The 23,727-nt window shown below is 51.1% G+C and overlaps 1 protein-coding gene across 1 annotated transcript; it reads right to left on the reverse strand.

Annotated features, from left to right (window-relative positions):
* Window positions 1-818: 818 nt before the first annotated feature.
* On the reverse strand, window positions 819-20,422 carry LOC138681520 (ephrin-A4-like). The gene is made up of 6 exons (XM_069769101.1): window positions 20,226-20,422; window positions 2,510-2,802; window positions 2,192-2,260; window positions 2,007-2,087; window positions 1,375-1,624; window positions 819-1,165 (listed from the first exon to the last, which is right to left on the reverse strand). The coding sequence occupies exons 1-5, from the start codon at window positions 20,336-20,338 to the stop codon at window positions 1,530-1,532; spliced, it is 651 nt and encodes a 216-aa protein (XP_069625202.1). The 5' UTR covers window positions 20,339-20,422; the 3' UTR covers window positions 819-1,165; window positions 1,375-1,529.
* Window positions 20,423-23,727: the final 3,305 nt, after the last annotated feature.

The following is a 23,727-nucleotide window of genomic DNA, read 5'->3' on the forward strand; positions in this document are numbered from 1 at the left end:
TATCGTGCAGTTTTCACAGGAATCACCTTGGGATAAGTACAACTTTATTACCACAATTCTGACACTTTCCTGAATTTTGGTTTTCTAATGTTCACTGGAGAAATAATATGTCCAGGAAGAAGAGTGGTGACTGCAAGTCTGTTGTCTGGGTTTTCCCAACCATTTTTTATCTGTTACACTTGAGGTATATGGCAGAAACAGAGGCCCCACGGTTGTGCTGCAGGGGTCCTGAGGTAATGACAAAGTGAGAGATCTCACAGTAATTGTCCTCAGTGACCTCCGCCATACTCGCGTTACTGTAACCGTCATCACATCAGTGTAACCATCCTCACGGACCTCCAACGTTCTCCTGTGTCAGTGACCATCCTCCATGACCTCTTACGTATTCCCGTGTCAGTGACAGTCCTCACTGACTTCTGACGTTCTCCCGTGTCAGTGACCATCCTCACTGACCTCCAACGTCCTCCCGTGTCAGTGACCGTCCTCGCTGACCCTCAACGTCCTCCCTAATTATCCTGCTGCACATGATGAGCGGGGGAGAAATTATCCTGCTGCACTTGCCGAGCTGGGGAAAAAATTATCCTGCTGCACATGATGTGTGGGGTTAGAAATTATCCTGCTGCACATGACGCGTGGGGGAAGAAATTATCCTGCTGCACATGACACGTGGGGGTAGATATTATCCTGCTGCACATCACAATTTCACTTTTGGCTCAGTTTATAAAAAATATATATACATTTTTATAAAAATCATGAAATGTAAATAGAAAAAACTGCACATGACGCACGGGGGGGTGGGGGGGTGGATGAGGGAGAAATTATCCTGCTGCGCATGATGCGCTGGGGGAGAAATTATCCTGCTGCACATGATGCACAGGGGATAAATTTTCCTGCTGCACATCACAATTTTATTTTTGGCTCAGTTTATAAAAAATATATACATTTTTATAAAAATCATGAAATGTAAACGGAAAAAACTGGAAACGATCTTCACAGAAGACAGGAGCCCCCCAGTGTGGGGGAGTGGTGTAGCCCAGGGCGGGTCCTCCTGTGAGGGCGGGCACTATCGGCTCAGTCCATTTCATGATGGGGGGCCCTCCTCTCGTCTGACGACCCCCATTGAGTTTAGCCGTGTCTTTGGTCCAGAAAGGACAATTCTGCAGAGCTGCAATGAGAAAAGTCACCAGAGCAGTCACACACTAATACTCCCTGTTATCAGCCAGTTCAGCCTTGTGTCCTCATTCAATAGGACAAAGCAGAGGAAATAAAGCCACCATCGCTCCTGGGCTCCAAGTTGCTGGGTTGGACCTGCACTTGTGCTGTGTGCACTGGAGCCTCTAGAGTGTAAGCTCTTCGGGTCAGCGAGGCACATACCTGCCGGGAGCTTAGAGCAACGAGGTCCGGGGTCGGGCACCACCGATGTCAGTCCAGAAATCCTCCTACAGGAAGAATGTGTGCTACAGGCAGAGGGTCCCAGGATATGCTGTCCAGGAGGAAGCGACGAAGGGCCCGGCCCTGAGACCCCAGCATTAAAACAAGAGGAGGAGGAGGAGGAACAGAGCGAGCAGCAGAACAGAAGGCGCAGGGGGACAGAAAGAGGAGTTTCCACTCTGCCTCCAGGGATCTGGAAATATATAAAAAAAAAATATATAGGAACCAGAAATTACAGTAACGAGGATGAGAAGGGGGCGACAAGAGCAAATGGAAATGAGAGAAGGGGGCGACGGGCGCCCACGGGGGAGAGAAGGGGCAAATGGAAATGAGGAGAGAAGGAGCAAATGGAAAGCAGGAGAGCAATGGGAGCCCACAGGAGACTGAATGGTCACGACGGGAGCCCACGGGGGAGAGAAGGAGCAAATGGAAAGCAAGAGAGAAGGAGCGCGACGGGAGCCGACGGGCGACTGAAGGGGCGCGACGGGAGCCCACAGAAGGGGATGGAATATTAAAAACAGAGTAAATGATAAGGGAGATATGTGATGCTCAAGAGGCCAGAAAAAGGCACTCACCATCCTTAGAGGGTGAACTACCTCCTCCCCCATGCTCTCTGCCCCGGGGTTGTGATTTTGGGACTTCTGTTATTGCTCGTGCTGTGGGAGAAATAAAAGAGATTAGAGATTACTGCCAAAATAAGTTAAGACTTCTGCAAAGATGGCACATGCTCCCCAGGGAGTGGGAGGATGGGAGCACTTACTTGTTGATTGGCAGCAAACAGACAATTTGATCTTGAGACATTCACCAACACTGCCCACATCTGGGATAGCTGTAAGAGAGAAAGCACAGCTGAATACATTGAAGTGTCCTGAAATATTGAGGTCTTGCTGACTGGTACTGTGACCAGACAGATGACAGGAACCGAAACCAGTCTGATGGTAGCAGACAAGAGTGAGGTGTGCGGAGGGAGGGCTCCACCATCCGAATTGATGATGAGTGATGGGGCGTCAGTAGGAAAAGGGGTGTTGAGGGAATGTTGATGGGTGAACGGTGAATGTGGTGGACTTCGGGCACTTACAAATGTAGTAATAGTCCTGCCCCTCGTGGAATTCCACCCCCAGAGAAATCGGGGTGAAGCGCTGGATCTTCTCCGAGAACTTTATGGGTCCAGCTGGGGCATGCGGCTGGTTACACTTCCAACGTTTGTAGGCTTCAGCGGTCACATAACAGCCATCGTACCCCTCGTGGTCCACTATATAAAGCACAAAGTTCTCGGTTTGCTCCGTGGGAACTCGGGGGTCGTAGTGAGGACAGTAGATATCCAGGTAATCCTTGATGGCCACATGCACAGTGTAATCCTCCTTCGCGAACCTACAGGGAACAAAACAGATGTCAATGAGGGGAAAAAAGTCAATTGAAGGGAGAGAATGGGAATGAAAAAAGGGGGCGAATAAGGGGCAAGCAGAGGGGAGGGAGGTGTAGCACCTGTGGTGTTCAGCTTTGGTGATGCTTCCGCATAACCGCTACATGTCAGCACTCTAGGGTGCACATTTGCATGGGAATTTGTAAATACTCTCCCTGGTTCCTGCTTAATAGTAGTCAATGATGTCAGTAAGGTTGGAGCTCACATGGCTCTTTAGGACAGCTTACATAAGAGTAGATCAGTCATGATTACTCCGATGAGCCTTACGCCATGGGACCGAGACATGTCCGTATGATTCCTCAATGTTCACTTCTGATGTAGTCTCCTGGATAGGAAACTATAGGGATTACTCTGTCTTTCTGGCCGATAAGGTAAGCTATAGGCTGGACCACGGTGAGTCATTGGACGTGGTATATCTCGATTTTTCCAAAGCGTTTGATACCGTGCCGCACAAGAGGTTGGTACACAAAATGAGAATGCTTGGTCTGGGGGAAATTGTGTGTAAATGGGTTAGTAACTGGCTTAGTGATAGAAAGCAGAGGGTGGTTATAAATGGTATAGTCTCTAACTGGGTCGCTGTGACCAGTGGGGTACCGCAGGGGTCAGTATTGGGACCTGTTCTCTTCAACATATTCATTAATGATCTGGTAGAAGGTTTACACAGTAAAATATCGATATTTGCAGATGATACAAAACTATGTAAAGCAGTTAATACAAGAGAAGATAGTATTCTGCTACAGATGGATCTGGATAAGTTGGAAACTTGGGCTGAAAGGTGGCAGATGAGGTTTAACAATGATAAATGTAAGGTTATACACATGGGAAGAAGGAATCAATGTCACCATTACACACTGAATGGGAAACCACTGGGTAAATCTGACAGGGAGAAGGACTTGGGGATCCTAGTTAACGATAAACTTACCTGGAGCAGCCAGTGCCAGGCAGCAGCTGCCAAGGCAAACAGGATCATGGGGTGCATTAAGAGAGGTCTGGATACACATGATGAGAGCATTATACTGCCTCTGTACAAATCCCTAGTTAGACCGCACATGGAGTACTGTGTCCAGTTTTGGGCACCGGTGCTCAGGAAGGATATAATGGAACTAGAGAGAGTACAAAGGAGGGCAACAAAATTAATAAAGGGGATGGGAGAACTACAATACCCAGATAGATTAGCGAAATTAGGATTATTTAGTCTAGAAAAAAGACGACTGAGGGGCGATCTAATAACCATGTATAAGTATATAAGGGGACAATACAAATATCTCGCTGAGGATCTGTTTATACCAAGGAAGGTGACGGGCACAAGGGGGCATTCTTTGCGTCTGGAGGAGAGAAGGTTTTTCCACCAACATAGAAGAGGATTCTTTACTGTTAGGGCAGTGAGAATCTGGAATTGCTTGACTGAGGAGGTGGTGATGGCGAACTCAGTCGAGGGGTTCAAGAGAGGCCTGGATGTCTTCATGGAGCAGAACAATATTATATCATACAATTATTAGGTTCTGTAGAAGGACGTAGGACTGGGGATTTATTATGATGGAATATAGGCTGAACTGGATGGACAAATGTCTTTTTTCGGCCTTACTAACTATGTTACTATGTTACTATGTTACTATGTTACTATGTTACTATGTTACTATGTTACTATGATAGACTCTGCCTTTCCACACATTCCTGCCAGATTTAAGGTGATTTGAGCCAAAACCATGTAGTGTGATTTATCATGGCCACCAAAATGATGCAAAGAGACTCACCTACTACAGGGAAGAAGTAGGTCACCAGCGTCTGAAATTGGTCAGACTGCTGATAAATCCCAACCAGTCTCCTCCGAGATGAGGGAGACCTGAAGAAAGAGCCTGGTATGGGACAAGACCCACCTGAGATTCCTGCAGTATGTCTAACTGTTGACACTTGCCATGAGTCCCCTACACCATAGGGAAAAAGACAATATTCCTCCCAATCTCCCATGCAAGCCGAACTTGTTTTCAATAGGGAGAAATCCGCATCCGTCAGAACCCACTGTCTTTCTTGGCCCCCTTCCCTCGAGGTCCCTGTTCTCCTCCAGGCACCTCTCTGTCCAGTCTCCCCTCCTCCTCCAGGCACCTCTCTATTCCATATTCTCCTCCTTCTCCAGGCACCTCGCTGTCCCATCTCCTTCCTCCTCCAGGTGCCTCTGTTCCATCTAGTCCCATCTCCTCCAGGCATCTCTCTGTCTAGTCTCTCTCCTCTTCCAGGAACCTCTCTATTCCATCTTCTCCTCCTTCTCCAGACACATCTCTGTCCAGTCCCTCTCCTTCTCCAGGAACCTCTCTATTCCATCTTCTCCAGGCACCTCGCTGTCCCATCTCCTTGCTCCTCTAGGTACCTCTGTTCCATCTAGTCCCATCTGCTCCAGGCACCTCGCTGTCCCATCTTATTCCTCCCAGGTATCTCTGTTCTATCTAGTCCCTCCTCCAGACACCTCTGTCCCATCTCCTCCAGACACCTCTCTGTTCCATCTCCTCCCTCCTATTCCAGGCACCTCTGTGTCCAGTCTCTCTTCTCCTACAGGCAACCTTCAGTCCCATCCTCCTTCATTCCTCAGTCTAGCATCATCTGTTGGATGGCCTCAGCGCCCACAGATGATTGGTGACCAGGTCTGTATATTAACTGATCAGATTAAATCGGCAGCCACACATCATTCCAACTGGACTGCATTTAATTGAGCCAGTGAAGAATATGGGAGATATAGTTTATGTAAATCATTTGCATCCTATCTGGCATGGAATTATAAAACCCCTTTCAACGTACAGATATATAAGAACACCTAGCTCAGTGGGAGGTTTGGGGGGGGGGGGGTGTAGCCTCAAAAGGCTGTGGAGGGACAGCTCTCACACCTTGATGCTGGCAGCTCAGAAGGATTGCTTGCAATAGAGAGCCATGCTGAAGTTGCCAAAGAAAATTCTAGAAACCTAATTCCGTTAGGAGTTGTGGAGATACTATACGTCCTAGCCGTACATGGTGTACATTTACTATTTACTACAAGGGTAGTAATAATGCAATGAAAACACATGCACACTGTCCTGGTATCACACCTGGAGCCGGTGAGCGTAGCGTGCACACACCCTCGCACGCTATCGTAATACGGCATATAGCCAGAGAGCAAATATTTGTACAAGGAACTTGTGTGTAAAAGAGGAATGTGTAAGAGTTCATCAGAAACAGGACAAGACGTGCGACACCCCCTGACTACAAATCCCAGCATGTCCTGTTGGCGACTGATGGATCATACACTTGCTTACTACCAGAAGATGTCCAGATCTGAGAGTGGTAGTAAGGCGTACTGTATATAGGATGTGTCTGTACATGGACAACCACTCCCAGAATCCGCCCGCACACCTCTCCTAGAAAAGAGCAGCAGAGACCGAACTGTCAGAGATGTAAACAGATGAAGGTGATCTGCTACAGCATTAAGGCAGGTAGACTTCTACCAGTTGGTGGTCACATAATCCCGGCCAAGAAAGGAGCGGACGCACCGACATATGCCAGATTACAAATTTTGATAATGGGTTGGGGATCCTTTAATTAAATCTGAGGGCGAATCCAGCAACAGCCTGCATTCAATGCAATACTTGCCAAAAGTTCTAGATTTTTGCTATGACTCTGCAGAGAAAAAAAGCAAAGTATTTCAGGAGGATGGAAAAGCCAAGGATAGGGCCGGCTGATAAGGTGCAACAGCAGAGATCCCAAAGTCAGTCCGAGATTGGTGCTATGGAAATACAATCAGGAGGCTCAATCCAACACATTTACAGATCTGTCTATCATTTTAGGCCAGTGAAAAGGTCTTTCATTCCTGAATGACAATTCTGGCCTCCATAAGGTTCTGGGAACTCTGCCTACAAGAGCCACAATGTATCGGCTCCCCTACAAGACCCCCTAACAATTAGTGCACACAAGGTCAGTCAGACATGATGAGGCCCTAAGTCTAAAGATAGTTACCGCTGGTCACACTACAGAACGTCAAACCTGCCCAGATGCAAAGTCCAGACACCTCCACCTGTGAGAATCTGGAAAGAGCTTCCTTCAGGTCTGGCCAGGGCTTATCAGTGCCAATTTCTGCTCCAGCTATGGCACAACACCATGCCAATCTGCACGCACCACAGGTGAAGACTGATGTGCAAATCACATGATCGGGCAGGGAGTGAGGAGACAATGCCTCTGTTGTCCCCACTGTCATCACCAGCAGGGGTAAAGCTGAGGTGAGGCAGTGGACCAGAGTCTGTAGTAACCAGGAGCTGCCTCATAAAACATAACAAAAGGGAGGGGACAAGGACGGGCGTTGCAGGTGTGGATCCTGCACATCCATTCACAAGCTTATGGACTTGTTTCTTTGAAGTCTCAAAAACAAGACATAAAAAGATAAGGGCGGGGAGCAATCAAGACTCGAGATGAGGAACGTCAGCGCCAGGAATCACAATACCCCAATGTAAATACACAACCATAAACACGTCCCCAAACACCCTGACGCCCCCCTAAACAAACACCTGATCTATGTCAATGATCAACCATCTGGACACTTGCACAACAAACCAATTTCCCACCCGGACAAGTGCACCCTGGACTGACCTCCTACCCAGACATACACCCCAGTGAAGCTCCCACCCAGATACGTGTACCCTGACACACGGACAAGCACACCCTGACACACCCCCAACCCAGATACCTGATCTCCCCACCCGAGAACCACCAGGATACTTGCACAACAGACCAACCTCCTCCTCACAGGTGCCCCAGGCCAAGCTCCTCGCAGAGATTTGCAACCAAGACTAATCTCCCACCAAGACACGCGTGCCCCAGACTAACCACCTCCATATGCACACCCGAGACTGACCTTCAGTCACACACAGGTGCCCCAGCCCAACCTCCCACCCGGACAAGCTCACCCCATCTCCCTCACCCTCATTTACACAAGAGTACCCCTGGAACGACTTCCTTTCCAGCTACCCAGAAACGTACACCACAGACCGGACCAACCTCACTCCCCACACACGCAACCCAGACTGACATTCACACACACAGATACCCCAGACCAACCTTCCAGCTATTCCCCGAAACACACATCTGCCACAGCAACCTTCTCCCAGACAGTCACAGAAACTAAAAGACACTACTTCTTTGATGTTACCTTCACAGAGAAAGGGAAACTGCAAATTTACAAGACAATGAAAAGATAAATGTCCCCTTCCAAGCAGGAGAGTCTCCAGCCATTATGACCAGATCTGGCTAAACCAGGAACGGGGGAGGGGAGCAGAAAACAACAAGGGGAATAGCAAGGAGGACGACATTCTTATAAAACACAAGGGAAGGTTCAGCCTGAGACATGGCACAAAAATGCAAAATATGTTAGAAAAAGGTCAGCGCTTTATATCCACAACTACACGGCTCTGTATAATCCTCACTCGTCTCCGTCACGCGATTGCGGCTCTATATAATCCTCACACATCTTCATGTGATCGCGGCTCTATATAATCCTCACGTCTATTCTTCATGTGATCATGGCTCTTTATAATCCTCACACGTCTCTTCTTCATGTGATCGTGGCTCTATATAATCCTCACACATCTCTTCTTCATGTGATCGTGGCTCTATATAATCCTCACACGTCTCTTCATGTGATAGTGGCTCTATATAATCCTCACACATCTCTTCATGTGATCTCAGCTCTATATAATCCTCACACGTCTCTTCTTCATGTGATCCCGGCTCTATATAATCCTCACTCGTCTCTTCTTCATGTGATCACGGCTCTATATAATCCTCACACATCTCTTCATGTGATCTCAGCTCTACATAATCCTCACACGTCTCTTCTTCATGTGATCTCGGCTCTATATAATCCTCACACGTCTCTTCTTCATATGATCCCGGCTCTATATAATCCTCACACGTCTCTTCTTCATGTGATCTCGGCTCTTTATAATCCTCACACGTCTCTTCTTCATGTGATCCCAGCTCTATATAATCCTCACATGTCTCTTCTTCATGTGATCTCAGCTCTATATAATCCTCACACGTCTCTTCTTCATGTGATCCCGGCTCTATATAATCCTCACACGTCTCTTCTTCATGTGATCTCGGCTCTATATAATCCTCACACGTCTCTTCTTCATGTGATCGTGGCTCTATATAATCCTCACACGTCTCTTCTTCATGTGATCTCAGCTCTATATAATCCTCACACGTCTCTTCTTCATGTGATCTCAGCTCTATATAATCCTCACACATCTCTTCTTCATGTGATCGCGGCCCTATATAATCCTCACACGTCTCTTCGTCATGTGATCTCAGCTCTATATAATCCTCAAACGTCTCTTCTTCATGTGATCTCAGCTCTATATAATCCTCACACATCTCTTCTTCATGTGATCATGGCTCTATATAATCCTCACACGTCTCTTCTTCATGTGATCATGGCTCTATATAATCCTCACACGTCTCTTCTTCATGTGATCTCAGCTCTATATAATCCTCACACATCTCTTCTTCATGTGATCTCAGCTCTATATAATCCTCAAACGTCTCTTCTTCATGTGATCTCAGCTCTATATAATCCTCACACATCTCTTCTTCATGTGATCATGGCTCTATATAATCCTCACACATCTCTTCTTCATGTGATCATGGCTCTATATAATCCTCACACGTCTCTTCTTCATGTGATCATGGCTCTATATAATCCTCACATGTCTCGTCTTCATGTGATCACGGCTCTATGAAATCCTCACACGTCTCTTCTTCATGTGATCGCGGCCCTATATAATCCTCACACGTCTCTTCTTCATGTGATCGCGGCCCTATACAGGTCCTTCTCAAAAAATTAGCATATAGTGTTAAATTTCATTATTTACCATAATGTACTGATTACAATTAAACTTTCATATATTATAGATTCATTATCCACCAACTGAAATTTGTCAGGTCTTTTATTGTTTTAATACTGATGATTTTGGCATACAACTCCTGATAACCCAAAAAACCTGTCTCAATAAATTAGCATATCAAGAAAAGGTTCTCTAAACGACCTATTACCCTAATCTTCTGAATCAACTAATTAACTCTAAACACATGCAAAAGATACCTGAGGCTTTTATAAACTCCCTGCCTGGTTCATTACTCAAAACCCCCATCATGGGTAAGACTAGCGACCTGACAGATGTCAAGAAGGCCATCATTGACACCCTCAAGCAAGAGGGTAAGACCCAGAAAGAAATTTCTCAACAAATAGGCTGTTCCCAGAGTGCTGTATCAAGGCACCTCAATGGTAAGTCTGTTGGAAGGAAACAATGTGGCAGAAAACGCTGTACAACGAGAAGAGGAGACCGGACCCTGAGGAAGATTGTGGAGAAGGACCGATTCCAGACCTTGGGGAACCTGAGGAAGCAGTGGACTGAGTCTGGTGTGGAAACATCCAGAGCCACCGTGCACAGGCGTGTGCAGGAAATGGGCTACAGGTGCCGCATTCCCCAGGTAAAGCCACTTTTGAACCATAAACAGCGGCAGAGGCGCCTGACCTGGGCTACAGAGAAGCAGCACTGGACTGTTGCTAAGTGGTCCCAAGTACTTTTTTCTGATGAAAGCAAATTTTGCATGTCATTCGGAAATCAAGGTGCCAGAGTCTGGAGGAAGACTGGGGAGAAGGAAATGCCAAAATGCCTGAGGTCCAGTGTCAAGTACCCACAGTCAGTGATGGTGTGGGGTGCCATGTCAGCTGCTGGTGTTGGTCCACTGTGTTTCATCAAGGGCAGGGTCAATGCAGCTAGCTATCAGGAGATTTTGGAGCACTTCATGCTTCCATTGGCTGAAATGCTTTATGGAGATGAAGATTTCATTTTTCAGCACGACCTGGCACCTGCTCACAGTGCCAAAACCACTGGTAAATGGTTTACTGACCATGGTATTACTGTGCTCAATTGGCCTGCCAACTCTCCTGACCTGAACCCCATAGAGAATCTGTGGGATATTGTGAAGAGAAAGTTGAGAGACGCAAGACCCAACACTCTGGATGAGCTTAAGGCCGCTATGGAAGCATCCTGGGCCTCCATAACATCTCAGCAGTGTCACAGGCTGATTGCCTCCATGCCACGCCGCATTGAAGCAGTCATTTCTGCCAAAGGATTCCCGACCAAGTATTGAGTGCATAACTGAACATTATTATTTGTTGGTTTTTTTTGTTTGTTATTAAAAAACACTTTTATTTGATTGGATGGGTGAAATATGCTAATTTATTGAGACAGGTTTTTTGGGTTATCAGGAGTTGTATGCCAAAATCATCAGTATTAAAACAATAAAAGACCTGACAAATTTCAGTTGGTGGATAATGAATCTATAATATATGAAAGTTTAATTGTAATCATTACATTATGGTAAATAATGAAATTTAACACTATATGCTAATTTTTTGAGAAGGACCTGTATAACCAGGTATCCTTGATTACAACTTGCGTCACACTAGACGTATGAAAAAAAAAAAAAAAATATCGGTCCGAGTCTCCCTGCCAAGAGTCGCAGGAATGTAAATGTGAGTGTCATGCGAGTACAATGCTCACAACTAGCGTCCGATTTATATCCGAATGCAATGCGATTTACATCCGAATGAACGCAGTACCCGGGTCATTGCAGCAGATATCAATGCAAAACCCCCTACCCTAGAAAACAGTCACCATTCCCATGTTATTTAGGTGTATCCATATAAATGGCCCACCCAAAAAAAGTTTGCCTCTTCACTAAACATAATGTTCTGTGTAAACTGAGGGTCCTGTTACAATTTTTGTTTTGCCCATTCTGCAAATTCAGCGCGCTGATCTGGGTCATCCTTGTTGAGATGCTGCAGCAGCTGGATTTTGTAAGGGTGCCATTTGTGAGTAGCTAAGATCCGCCCAATGGATGTTCGACTGATGCCAGATCAGCGCGCTGAATTTGCAGAATGGGCAAAACAAAAATTGTAACAGGACCCTCAGTTGACACAGAACATTATGTTCAGTGATGAGGCAAACTTTTTTGGGTGGGCCATTTATATGGATACACCTAAATAACATGGGAATGGTGACAGTTTTCTTGTGTAGGGTGCTTGCACTGAAATATGCTGCAATGACCCAGGTACTGCGTTCACCAGACATCAACACAATTTCTATCCGCTCCTCACGTATTAACCTCTGCGATATGTCAATGGCTGTAAACAAATAGAAACTTGTAAATAACTCATGAAAGAATAAAGTTACGTTACAACCAAGCACACCATTGTTTTTCTTGTGAAATTCTCAGTTTGATGTGTCACATGACCCTCTTCCCCTTGGAAAAAATAAAGTTGGATCCAAAATGGCCGACTTCAAAATGGCCGCCATGGTCACCACCCATTTTGAAAAGATTCCCCCTCCTATATACTAATGTGCCACAAACAGGAAGGTGCTACCACCAACCATACCCATTTTATTTAGGTGTAGTGATATAGATGGCCCACCTAGTACTTTGAACGTGATGTTATGATATTATTTAACAAAATATTTTTGTGATTTTTAAAAAACGGGTTCCATTGTACTCCCTATCCTCTCTCTATATTGTATAATGCACCCCCCCATAGGCAGATTTTATACAGTATAATGCACCCCCCATAGGCAGACTTTATATAGTATAAAGCACCCCCCATAGGCAGACTTTATATAGTATAAAGCACCCCCCATAGGCAGACTTTATATAGTATAAAGCACCCCCCATAGGCAGACTTTATATGGTATAATGCACCCCAGTGTGTGTGCCAGTGATGTGAGACGCTGAGCGGGGGCTGATGGGAGAGGGAGCATCCCACTCTCATCAATGTGGTCAACTGTATCGGCATCTAGCCAGTACAATTGAACTTGCAATGATGGGCAGAGGGGGCAATGCTAGCACCAGGCCCCTCTCCTGCTCAAGGGCCCCATAGCAGCTGGGTGGCAGTGCAGAGAGATCGATTCTACCTACTCTGCCGCAGAGTGTAACTGTATGGGCGCGCTGTGCACATCCGATACAGTTACAGTAGCGTAGCTCCAGGTGGTCTCCCTCAGAGCACGGGGCCAAGGGCGACCCGCCACCTCTGTCCCCCCCGATAGCTACGCTACTGACAAGAGCGTGGTGTCCCCGGAGCACAGAGCCATAGTCACACAGAACAGGGGGCCCCGGGGCACAGGGCCATATTGAAACAGAGCAGGGGGCCCTGAAGCACAGAGCCGTAGTCACACAGAGTGTGGGATCACAGAGCATAGGGCTATAGTCACACAGAGCAGGGGGCCCGGGGCACAGAGCCGTAGTCACACAGAGTGTGGGATCACAGAGCATAGGGCCATAGTCACACAGAGCAGGGGGCCCTGAAGCACAGAGCCGTAGTCACACAGAGTGTGGGATCACAGAGCATAGGGCCATAGTCACACAGAGCAGGGGGCCCGGGGCACAGGGCCGTAGTCACACAGAGTGTGGGATCACAGAGCATAGGGCTATAGTCACACAGAGCAGGGGGCCCGGGGCACAGGGCCGTAGTCACACAGAGTGTGGGATCACAGAGCATAGGGCTATAGTCACACAGAGAAGGGGGCCCTGAAGCACAGAGCCGTAGTCACACAGAGTGTGGGATCACAGAGCATAGGGCTATAGTCACACAGAGCAGGGGGCCCGGGGCACAGGGCCGTAGTCACACAGAGTGTGGGATCACAGAGCATAGGGCCATAGTCACACAGATCAGGGGGCCCGGGGCACAGGGCCGTAGTCACACAGAGTGTGGGATCACAGAGCATAGGGCTATAGTCACACAGAGCAGGGGGCCCTGAAGCACAGAGCCGTAGTCACACAGAGTATGGGATCACAGAGCATAGGGCTATAGTCACACAGAGCAGGGGGCCCTGAAGCACAGAGCCGTAGTCACACAGAGTATGGGATCACAGAGCATAGGGCTATAGTCACACAGAGCAGGGGGCCCGGGGCACAGAGCCGTAGTCACACAGAGTGTGGGATCACAGAGCATAGGGCCATAGTCACACAGATCAGGGGGCCCTGAAGCACAGAGCCGTAGTCACACAGAGTGTGGGATCACAGAGCATAGGGCCATAGTCACACAGAGAAGGGGGCCCGGGGCACAGGGCCGTAGTCACACAGAGTGTGGGATCACAGAGCATAGGGCCATAGTCACACAGAGCAGGGGGCCCGGGGCACAGAGCCGTAGTCACACAGAGTGTGGGATCACAGAGCATAGGGCTATAGTCACACAGAGCAGGGGGCCCGGGGCACAGAGCCGTAGTCACACAGAGTATGGGATCACAGAGCATAGGGCTATAGTCACACAGAGCAGGGGGCCCTGAAGCACAGAGCCGTAGTCACACAGAGTATGGGATCACAGAGCATAGGGCTATAGTCACACAGAGCAGGGGGCCCGGGGCACAGAGCCGTAGTCACACAGAGTGTGGGATCACAGAGCATAGGGCCATAGTCACACAGAGCAGGGGGCCCGGGGCACAGGGCCGTAGTCACACAGAGTGTGGGATCACAGAGCATAGGGCCATAGTCACACAGATCAGGGGGCCCTGAAGCACAGAGCCGTAGTCACACAGAGTGTGGGATCACAGAGCATAGGGCTATAGTCACACAGAGCAGGGGGCCCGGGGCACAGAGCCGTAGTCACACAGAGTGTGGGATCACAGAGCATAGGGCCATAGTCACACAGAGCAGGGGGCCCGGGGCACAGGGCCGTAGTCACACAGAGTATGGGATCACAGAGCATAGGGCTATAGTCACACAGAGCAGGGGGCCCGGGGCACAGAGCCGTAGTCACACAGAGTGTGGGATCACAGAGCATAGGGCTATAGTCACACAGAGCAGGGGGCCCTGAAGCACAGAGCCGTAGTCACACAGAGTATGGGATCACAGAGCATAGGGCTATAGTCACACAGAGCAGGGGGCCCTGAAGCACAGAGCCGTAGTCACACAGAGTATGGGATCACAGAGCATAGGGCTATAGTCACACAGAGCAGGGGGCCCTGAAGCACAGAGCCGTAGTCACACAGAGTGTGGGATCACAGAGCATAGGGCCATAGTCACACAGAGCAGGGGGCCCGGGGCACAGAGCCGTAGTCACACAGAGTGTGGGATCACAGAGCATAGGGCCATAGTCACACAGAGCAGGGGGCCCTGAAGCACAGAGCCGTAGTCACACAGAGTGTGGGATCACAGAGCATAGGGCCATAGTCACACAGATCAGGGGGCCCTGAAGCACAGAGCCGTAGTCACACAGAGTGTGGGATCACAGAGCATAGGGCCATAGTCACACAGAGAAGGGGGCCCGGGGCACAGGGCCGTAGTCACACAGAGTGTGGGATCACAGAGCATAGGGCCATAGTCACACAGAGCAGGGGGCCCGGGGCACAGAGCCGTAGTCACACAGAGTGTGGGATCACAGAGCATAGGGCTATAGTCACACAGAGCAGGGGGCCCGGGGCACAGAGCCGTAGTCACACAGAGTATGGGATCACAGAGCATAGGGCTATAGTCACACAGAGCAGGGGGCCCTGAAGCACAGAGCCGTAGTCACACAGAGTATGGGATCACAGAGCATAGGGCTATAGTCACACAGAGCAGGGGGCCCGGGGCACAGAGCCGTAGTCACACAGAGTATGGGATCACAGAGCATAGGGCTATAGTCACACAGAGCAGGGGGCCCGGGGCACAGAGCCGTAGTCACACAGAGTGTGGGATCACAGAGCATAGGGCCATAGTCACACAGAGCAGGGGGCCCGGGGCACAGGGCCGTAGTCACACAGAGTATGGGATCACAGAGCATAGGGCCATAGTCACACAGAGCAGGGGGCCCGGGGCACAGAGCCGTAGTCACACAGAGTGTGGGATCACAGAGCATAGGGCTATAGTCACACAGAGCAGGGGGCCCGGGGCACAGGGCCGTAGTCACACAGAGTATGGGATCACAGAGCATAGGGCCATAGTCACACAGATCAGGGGGCCCGGGGCACAGGGCCGTAGTCACACAGAGTGTGGGATCACAGAGCATAGGGCTATAGTCACACAGAGCAGGGGGCCCTGAAGCACAGAGCCGTAGTCACACAGAGTGTGGGATCACAGAGCATAGGGCCATAGTCACACAGATCAGGGGGCCCTGAAGCACAGAGCCGTAGTCACACAGAGTGTGGGATCACAGAGCATAGGGCTATAGTCACACAGAGCAGGGGGCCCGGGGCACAGAGCCGTAGTCACACAGAGTGTGGGATCACAGAGCATAGGGCCATAGTCACACAGAGCAGGGGGCCCGGGGCACAGGGCCGTAGTCACACAGAGTATGGGATCACAGAGCATAGGGCCATAGTCACACAGAGCAGGGGGCCCGGGGCACAGAGCCGTAGTCACACAGAGTGTGGGATCACAGAGCATAGGGCTATAGTCACACAGAGCAGGGGGCCCGGGGCACAGGGCCGTAGTCACACAGAGTATGGGATCACAGAGCATAGGGCCATAGTCACACAGATCAGGGGGCCCGGGGCACAGGGCCGTAGTCACACAGAGTGTGGGATCACAGAGCATAGGGCTATAGTCACACAGAGCAGGGGGCCCTGAAGCACAGAGCCGTAGTCACACAGAGTATGGGATCACAGAGCATAGGGCTATAGTCACACAGAGCAGGGGGCCCTGAAGCACAGAGCCGTAGTCACACAGAGTATGGGATCACAGAGCATAGGGCTATAGTCACACAGAGCAGGGGGCCCTGAAGCACAGAGCCGTAGTCACACAGAGTGTGGGATCACAGAGCATAGGGCCATAGTCACACAGAGCAGGGGGCCCGGGGCACAGAGCCGTAGTCACACAGAGTGTGGGATCACAGAGCATAGGGCCATAGTCACACAGAGCAGGGGGCCCTGAAGCACAGAGCCGTAGTCACACAGAGTGTGGGATCACAGAGCATAGGGCCATAGTCACACAGAGAAGGGGGCCCGGGGCACAGGGCCGTAGTCACACAGAGTGTGGGATCACAGAGCATAGGGCTATAGTCACACAGAGAAGGGGGCCCGGGGCACAGAGCCGTAGTCACACAGAGTATGGGATCACAGAGCATAGGGCCATAGTCACACAGATCAGGGGGCCCGGGGCACAGAGCCGTAGTCACACAGAGTGTGGGATCACAGAGCATAGGGCCATAGTCACACAGAGCAGGGGGCCCTGAAGCACAGAGCCGTAGTCACACAGAGTGTGGGATCACAGAGCATAGGGCCATAGTCACACAGAGAAGGGGGCCCGGGGCACAGGGCCGTAGTCACACAGAGTGTGGGATCACAGAGCATAGGGCTATAGTCACACAGAGAAGGGGGCCCGGGGCACAGGGCCGTAGTCACACAGAGTATGGGATCACAGAGCATAGGGCTATAGTCACACAGAGAAGGGGGCCCGGGGCACAGGGCCGTAGTCACACAGAGTATGGGATCACAGAGCATAGGGCTATAGTCACACAGAGAAGGGGGCCCGGGGCACAGAGCCGTAGTCACACAGAGTGTGGGATCACAGAGCATAGGGCCATAGTCACTACATGAGGGCACTGCTGGAATAGTAAACTGCGGGCACTGCTAGGGCTTGTAGAGACCTGTGGACTACGTGTGGCACATACTGTAGCCCATAGGTCACTACAAGTCCCAGCAGTGACCACATGTCGTGCACAAGTCACAATTGGTAGCAGACATCACTACAAGTCCTTGCGGTACTACCCACATGTAGCCCACAGGTCACTACAAGTCCCCGCAGGTCACAACAAGTCCCAGCAGTGCCCACAAGACACTACAAGTCCCAGCAGTGCTCACACGACACACAGAGCTGGTGAACAAGGGATGAAGCAGTGAGACGCGGTGAGCTGGCGCCGAGGTGCAGGGTGCGGAGCGCTGCCAAGATAAACAGCACCATCCATCCACACTGCAGCCAGCAATATGGGAAAACACAGCCGGGTCCAACAAAAGCAGAGGGGCCGCTGCCCGAAATAACAAGCCCTTCCTGCAGCCGAGGGGGCGCGGGCTCAGCACTACACACAATGGGGGCAGGGGGCCGGGAGTAATATTCAACTTCCAGGGCTGAGACCCCGCCTGTGACTCGCAGCCCCACGGACATCACCCTCCCCGCTCTCTGCTTCTCATTATAGTCGGGGTCCTGCACAAAGGGGTCTCTACGGGGGAGATACAGTGTACGGTGATGGTGGGGGGATACAGAGTACGGTGATGGTGGGGGGGGGGATACAGAGTACGGTGATGGTGGGGGGGGGGATACAGAGTACGGTGATGGTGGGGGGGGATACAGAGTACGGTGATGGTGGGGGGATACAGAGTACGGTGATGGTGGGGGGATACAGAGTACGGTGATGGTGGGGGGGGGGGGATACAGAGTACGGTGATGGTGGGGGGGGATACAGAGTACGGTGATGGTGGGGGGGGATACAGAGTACGGTGATGGTGGGGGGGGATACAGAGTACGGCGATGGTGGGGGGGATACAGAGTACGGTGATGGTGGGGGGGGATACAGAGTACGGTGATGGTGGGGGGGGATACAGAGTACGGTGATGGTGGGGGGGGATACAGAGTACGGCGATGGTGGGGGGGATACAGAGTACGGTGATGGTGGGGGGGGGATACAGAGTACGGCGATGGTGGGGGGATACAGAGTACGGTGATGGTGGGGGGGGGGATACAGAGTACGGTGATGGTGGGGGGGGATACAGAGTACGGCGATGGTGGGGGGATACAGAGTACGGTGATGGTGGGGGGATACAGAGTACGGTGATGGTGGGGGGGGGATACAGAGTACGGTGATGGTGGGGGGGGATACAGAGTACGGCGATGGTGGGGGGATACAGAGTACGGTGATGGTGGGGGGGGGGATACAGAGTACGGTGATGGTGGGGGGATACAGAGTACGGTGATGGTGGGGGGGATACAGAGTACGGTGATGGTGGGGGGATACAGAGTACGGTGATGGTGGGGGGGATACAGAGTACGGTGATGGTGGGGGGATACAGAGTACGGTGATGGTGGGGGGGGGATACAGAGTACGGTGATGGTGGGGGGGGGATACAGAGTACGGCGATGGTGGGGGGATACAGAGTACGGCGATGGTGGGGGGATACAGTGTACGGCGATGGTGGGGGGGATACAGAGTACGGTGGTGGTGGTGGTGGGGATGCAGAGTACAGTGGTGGTGGTGGGGGGGATGAAGAGTACAGTGGTGGTGGTGGGGTGATGCAGAGTACAGTGGTGGTGGTGGGGGGATGCAGAGTACAGTGGTGGTGGTGGGGGGATGCAGAGTACAGTGGTGGTGGGGGAATGCAGAGTACAGTGGTGGTGGTGGGGGGATGCAGAGTACAGTGGTGGTGGTGGTGGGGGGATGCAGAGTACAGTGGTGGTGGGGGGATGAAGAGTACAGTGGTGGTGGTGGGGGGATGCAGAGTACAGTGGTGGTGGTGGGGGATGCAGAGTACAGTGGTGGTGGTGGGGGGATGCAGAGTACAGTGGTGGTGGTGGGGGGATGCAGAGTACACTGGTGGTGGGGGGATGAAGAGTACAGTGGTGGTGGTGGGGGGATGCAGAGTACAGTGGTGGTGGTGGGATGAAGAGTACAGTGGTGGTGGTGGGGGGATGAAGAGTACAGTGGTGGTGATGGGGGGATGCAGAGTACAGTGGTGGTGATGGGGGGATGCAGAGTACAGTGGTGGTGGTGGGGGGATGCAGAGTACAGTGGTGGTGGTGGGGGGATGCAGAGTACAGTGGTGGTGGGGGGGGGGATGCAGAGTACAGTGGTGGTGGTGGGGGGGATGCAGAGTACAGTGGTGGTGGTGGGGGGATGCAGAGTACAGTGGTGGTGGTGGGGGGGATGCAGAGTACAGTGGTGGTGGTGGGGGGGATGCAGAGTACAGTGGTGGTGGTGGGGGGATGCAGAGTACAGTGGTGGTGGTGGGGGGGATGAAGAGTACAGTGGTGGTGGTGGGGGATGAAGAGTACAGTGGTGGGGGGCTGAAGAGTACAGTGGTGGGGGTGGGGGGATGAAGAGTACAGTGGTGGTGGGAGATGTTGAGTACAGTGGTGGTGGGGGGGATGCAGAGTACAGTGGTGCTGGGGGGGATACAGTGAGTAGGGGAGGGACACATTACATTGGGGGTCAAGGCAGTACAGTGGGGGGCACAGTATAGCAAAGAGGGCGGGGCACATTATATTGGAGGGGGCGGGGCAAAAGTACAGTGGGAAGGGAGGGCCATAGTGCAATGGAAGGGGCGGGGCATAGTACAGTGGGAGGACCCACACCACACCTCTTCCCTCCTCCTCCGGGGGTTGCTCTCACCTGGGGTTGCTGCTGTTCCAGTGCACCGCATGTCGGAGGCCTCCGCCCCGGCCCAGCAGTCCCAGCACGGCGCTCAGGCTCAGCAGGCTCCGGAGCTGCCCCGCGCCGCTCATGTCTCGGCCGCCGCCGCTCGCTCTCTGGGTGGAGCGGCCTCTGCTCTGCTGCCTCCCCGGGAAAGGTGCCTGCCCCGCCCACAGGGGCGCTGCTCCAACCAATCAACGCCGCCCGAAACCTCCTCGCTACAAAGTGGCAGAAAAAGTAAAGTTCAGTAACTCTTCACCGCCCGGAGCAACGCGACGTGTAAGGACGGGGACACCTTGAACCCCCAAAAATACACCCCACATCAACCCTGTACCCCACACAGGACCCCAAGAAATCCACATCACCAGTGAATTCTACACAGCACCCGTGTACCCCACACAGGACCCCAAGAAATCCACAGCACCCGCACCCGTGTACCCCACACAGGACCCCAAGAAATCCACAGCACCCCTATACCTAAGAAAGGACCCCAAGATAGCCATAGCACCCGTGTACCCAACTCAGAACCATGTACCCCACACAGGACCCAAGGAAATGCACATGACCTGTGTAACCCACACAGGACCCATGTACACCAAACATGACCCCAGGAAGTCCACAGCACTCCTGTACCCAACACAGAACCTCAGGTACTCCACATCACCAGTGTACTCCACACAGAACCCGTGTACCCCACATATGACCCCAGGAAATCCATAGTATCCCTGTACCCAACACAGGACCCCAAGAAATCCACAGCACACGTCTACTCCACACAGCACTCCAGGAAATCCACATCACCCCTGTACCACGCAGAGGACCCCATGAAATCCACATCACCACTGTACCCCACACAGCACTCCAGAAAAACCACAGCACCCTTGTACCCTACACAGGACCCCAAGAAATCCACAGCACACGTGTACCCAACAAAATACCTCCGGAAATCCACAGCACCCCTGTACCAAGCAGAGGACCCCAAGAAATCCACATCACCACTGTACCCCACACAGGACCCCAATAAATCCACAGCACACGTGAACCCCACACAGCACTCCAGAAAAACCACAGCACCTGTGTGCCCCACACAGGACCCCAAGAAATCCACAGCACACGTGTACCCAACAAAGTACCTCAGGAAATCCACAGCACCCCTGAACCCAATACAGGACCCCAGGAAATGCACATCACCAGTGTATTTCTCACAGCACCCGTGTATCCCACACATGACCCCAGGAAATCCACAGCATCCCTGTACCCAAAACAAAACCCCAAGAAATCCACAGCACACATGCCCCCCACACAGCACTCCAGGAAATCCACAGCACCTGTGTGCCCCACACAGAACCCCAGGAAATCCACAGCATCCCTGGACCCAAAACAGGATCCCAATAAATCCACATCACCAGTGTATTCCACACAGCACCCAGGGGCTGACTGGCAAATTTTGGCCTGGGGGCAAGCACACAGCAGTGGCCTATGAGGAGCTGCTCATCCTTAAAGGGGTTGTCGGATCTTATGCTACATGTCTACAGTCACTATGTGTGAATCCTCATATGGTGCGCACTGTGCGCTGTGAAGATTCTCTGGTGCCGGCAACAGGTGGTCTTGTGACCACAAGCATGCGATATATATATTCCCAGCCACATTTCGACTAGACTGTTTTGGGCCTTGTTCAATACAGTTGCATTCGTCATGCAAGTCTTGTCGGCATGTGACCGCATGTATGCAAATCACAAACTTACAGCCAGAGACCCGCCAAATAACCACAGCTCTGCGAGCAATGTGAGATGAACAAGTCTGCAGTCACATAAAATGAAAGAGTGAATGCACCAATGACACACAGACACACACAGCCCCACTGTATAATGACAGACACACGCACAGCCCCACTGCATAATGACACACACGCACAGCCCCACTGTGTAATGACACACACGCACAGCCCCACTGTGTAATGACACACACGCACAGCCCCACTGTGTAATGACACACGCACAGCCCTACTGTGTAATGACACACACGCACAGCCCCACTGTGTAATGACACACACGCACAGCCCCACTGTGTAATGACACACGCACAGCCCTACTGTATAATGACACATACGCACAGCCCTACTGTGTAATGACACATACGCACAGCCCCACTGTATAATGACACACACACACAGCCCCACTGTATAATGACGCACAGCCCCACTGTATAATGACACACACACAACCCCACTGTGTAACGACAGGCACACGCACAGCCCCACTGTATAATGACACATACGCACAGCCCTATTGTATAATGACACACACACAGCCCCACTGTATAATGACGCACAGCCCCACTGTATGACACACACACAACCCCACTGTGTAATGACAGGCACACGCACAGCCCCACTGTATAATGACACATACGCACAGTCCCACTGTATGACAGGCACACACACAGCCCCACTGTATAATGACACATACGCACAGCCATACTGTATGACACATGCACGCACAGCGCCAATGTAAAATGACACACACGTACAGCCCCGCTGTATAATGACACACACGCACAGCCCCACTACATAATGACATACACGCACGTATCTCACACACACACGCATGCAGCTCACACACACGCACACAGCTCACACACACACAGCACACACACATGCAGCTCACACACACACGCATCACACATACACACGCAGCATCACACATGCAGCTCTGACACAAATGCATCACACGCAGCCATCACACACACATGCAACTCTGACACAAATGCATCACACACACGCAGCCATCACACACACGCAGCCATCACACACATGCAGCCATCACACACACAGGCAGCCATCACACACACAGGCAGCCAGCACACACACAGGCAGCCAGCACACACACAGGCAGCCATCACACACACAGGCAGCCAGGGGTGGATTAAGGGTAGCCAGGGCCCCGGGCTGTTCATACACTGTGGGCCCCCCGGTCATGTGACTGGGGTCATGTGACGGGGGTCATGTGACGGGGGTCATGATATACCTGAACCAGATTATTCCAGAAAAATGGCCGGGCCCTACTCTACTGTAACCTATTAAATATTTGTTAAAATATGCAATACAATTGAGGAATATTTTGACCAATATCACATACAAGGAACAAATACCACCGCACCATGACCAGACCACAAATTACAACCACAGTGATCGAATAATATCACATACAAGGAACAAATACCACCGCACCATGTCAACACCACATATTACCACCACTTGGTGACCAAATAGCACATACAAGGAACAAATACCACAAAACCATTTCCAGACCACATATTACCACCACATAGTGACTGACTACTACAGTACTGATCAGTAATAAAAAAAAACACAATACTATCACCATAAGTGTCAGTATTCACAGGAGATCTGCACTTAGTATGCAGTATCTGTATAGAGGTAATACAGAGATCACTGGTGACATTGTACACAGGACCTCTG

Source organism: Ranitomeya imitator, chromosome 1, assembly GCF_032444005.1.
Source record: "Ranitomeya imitator isolate aRanImi1 chromosome 1, aRanImi1.pri, whole genome shotgun sequence".
NCBI classification, from domain to species: domain Eukaryota; kingdom Metazoa; phylum Chordata; class Amphibia; order Anura; family Dendrobatidae; genus Ranitomeya; species Ranitomeya imitator.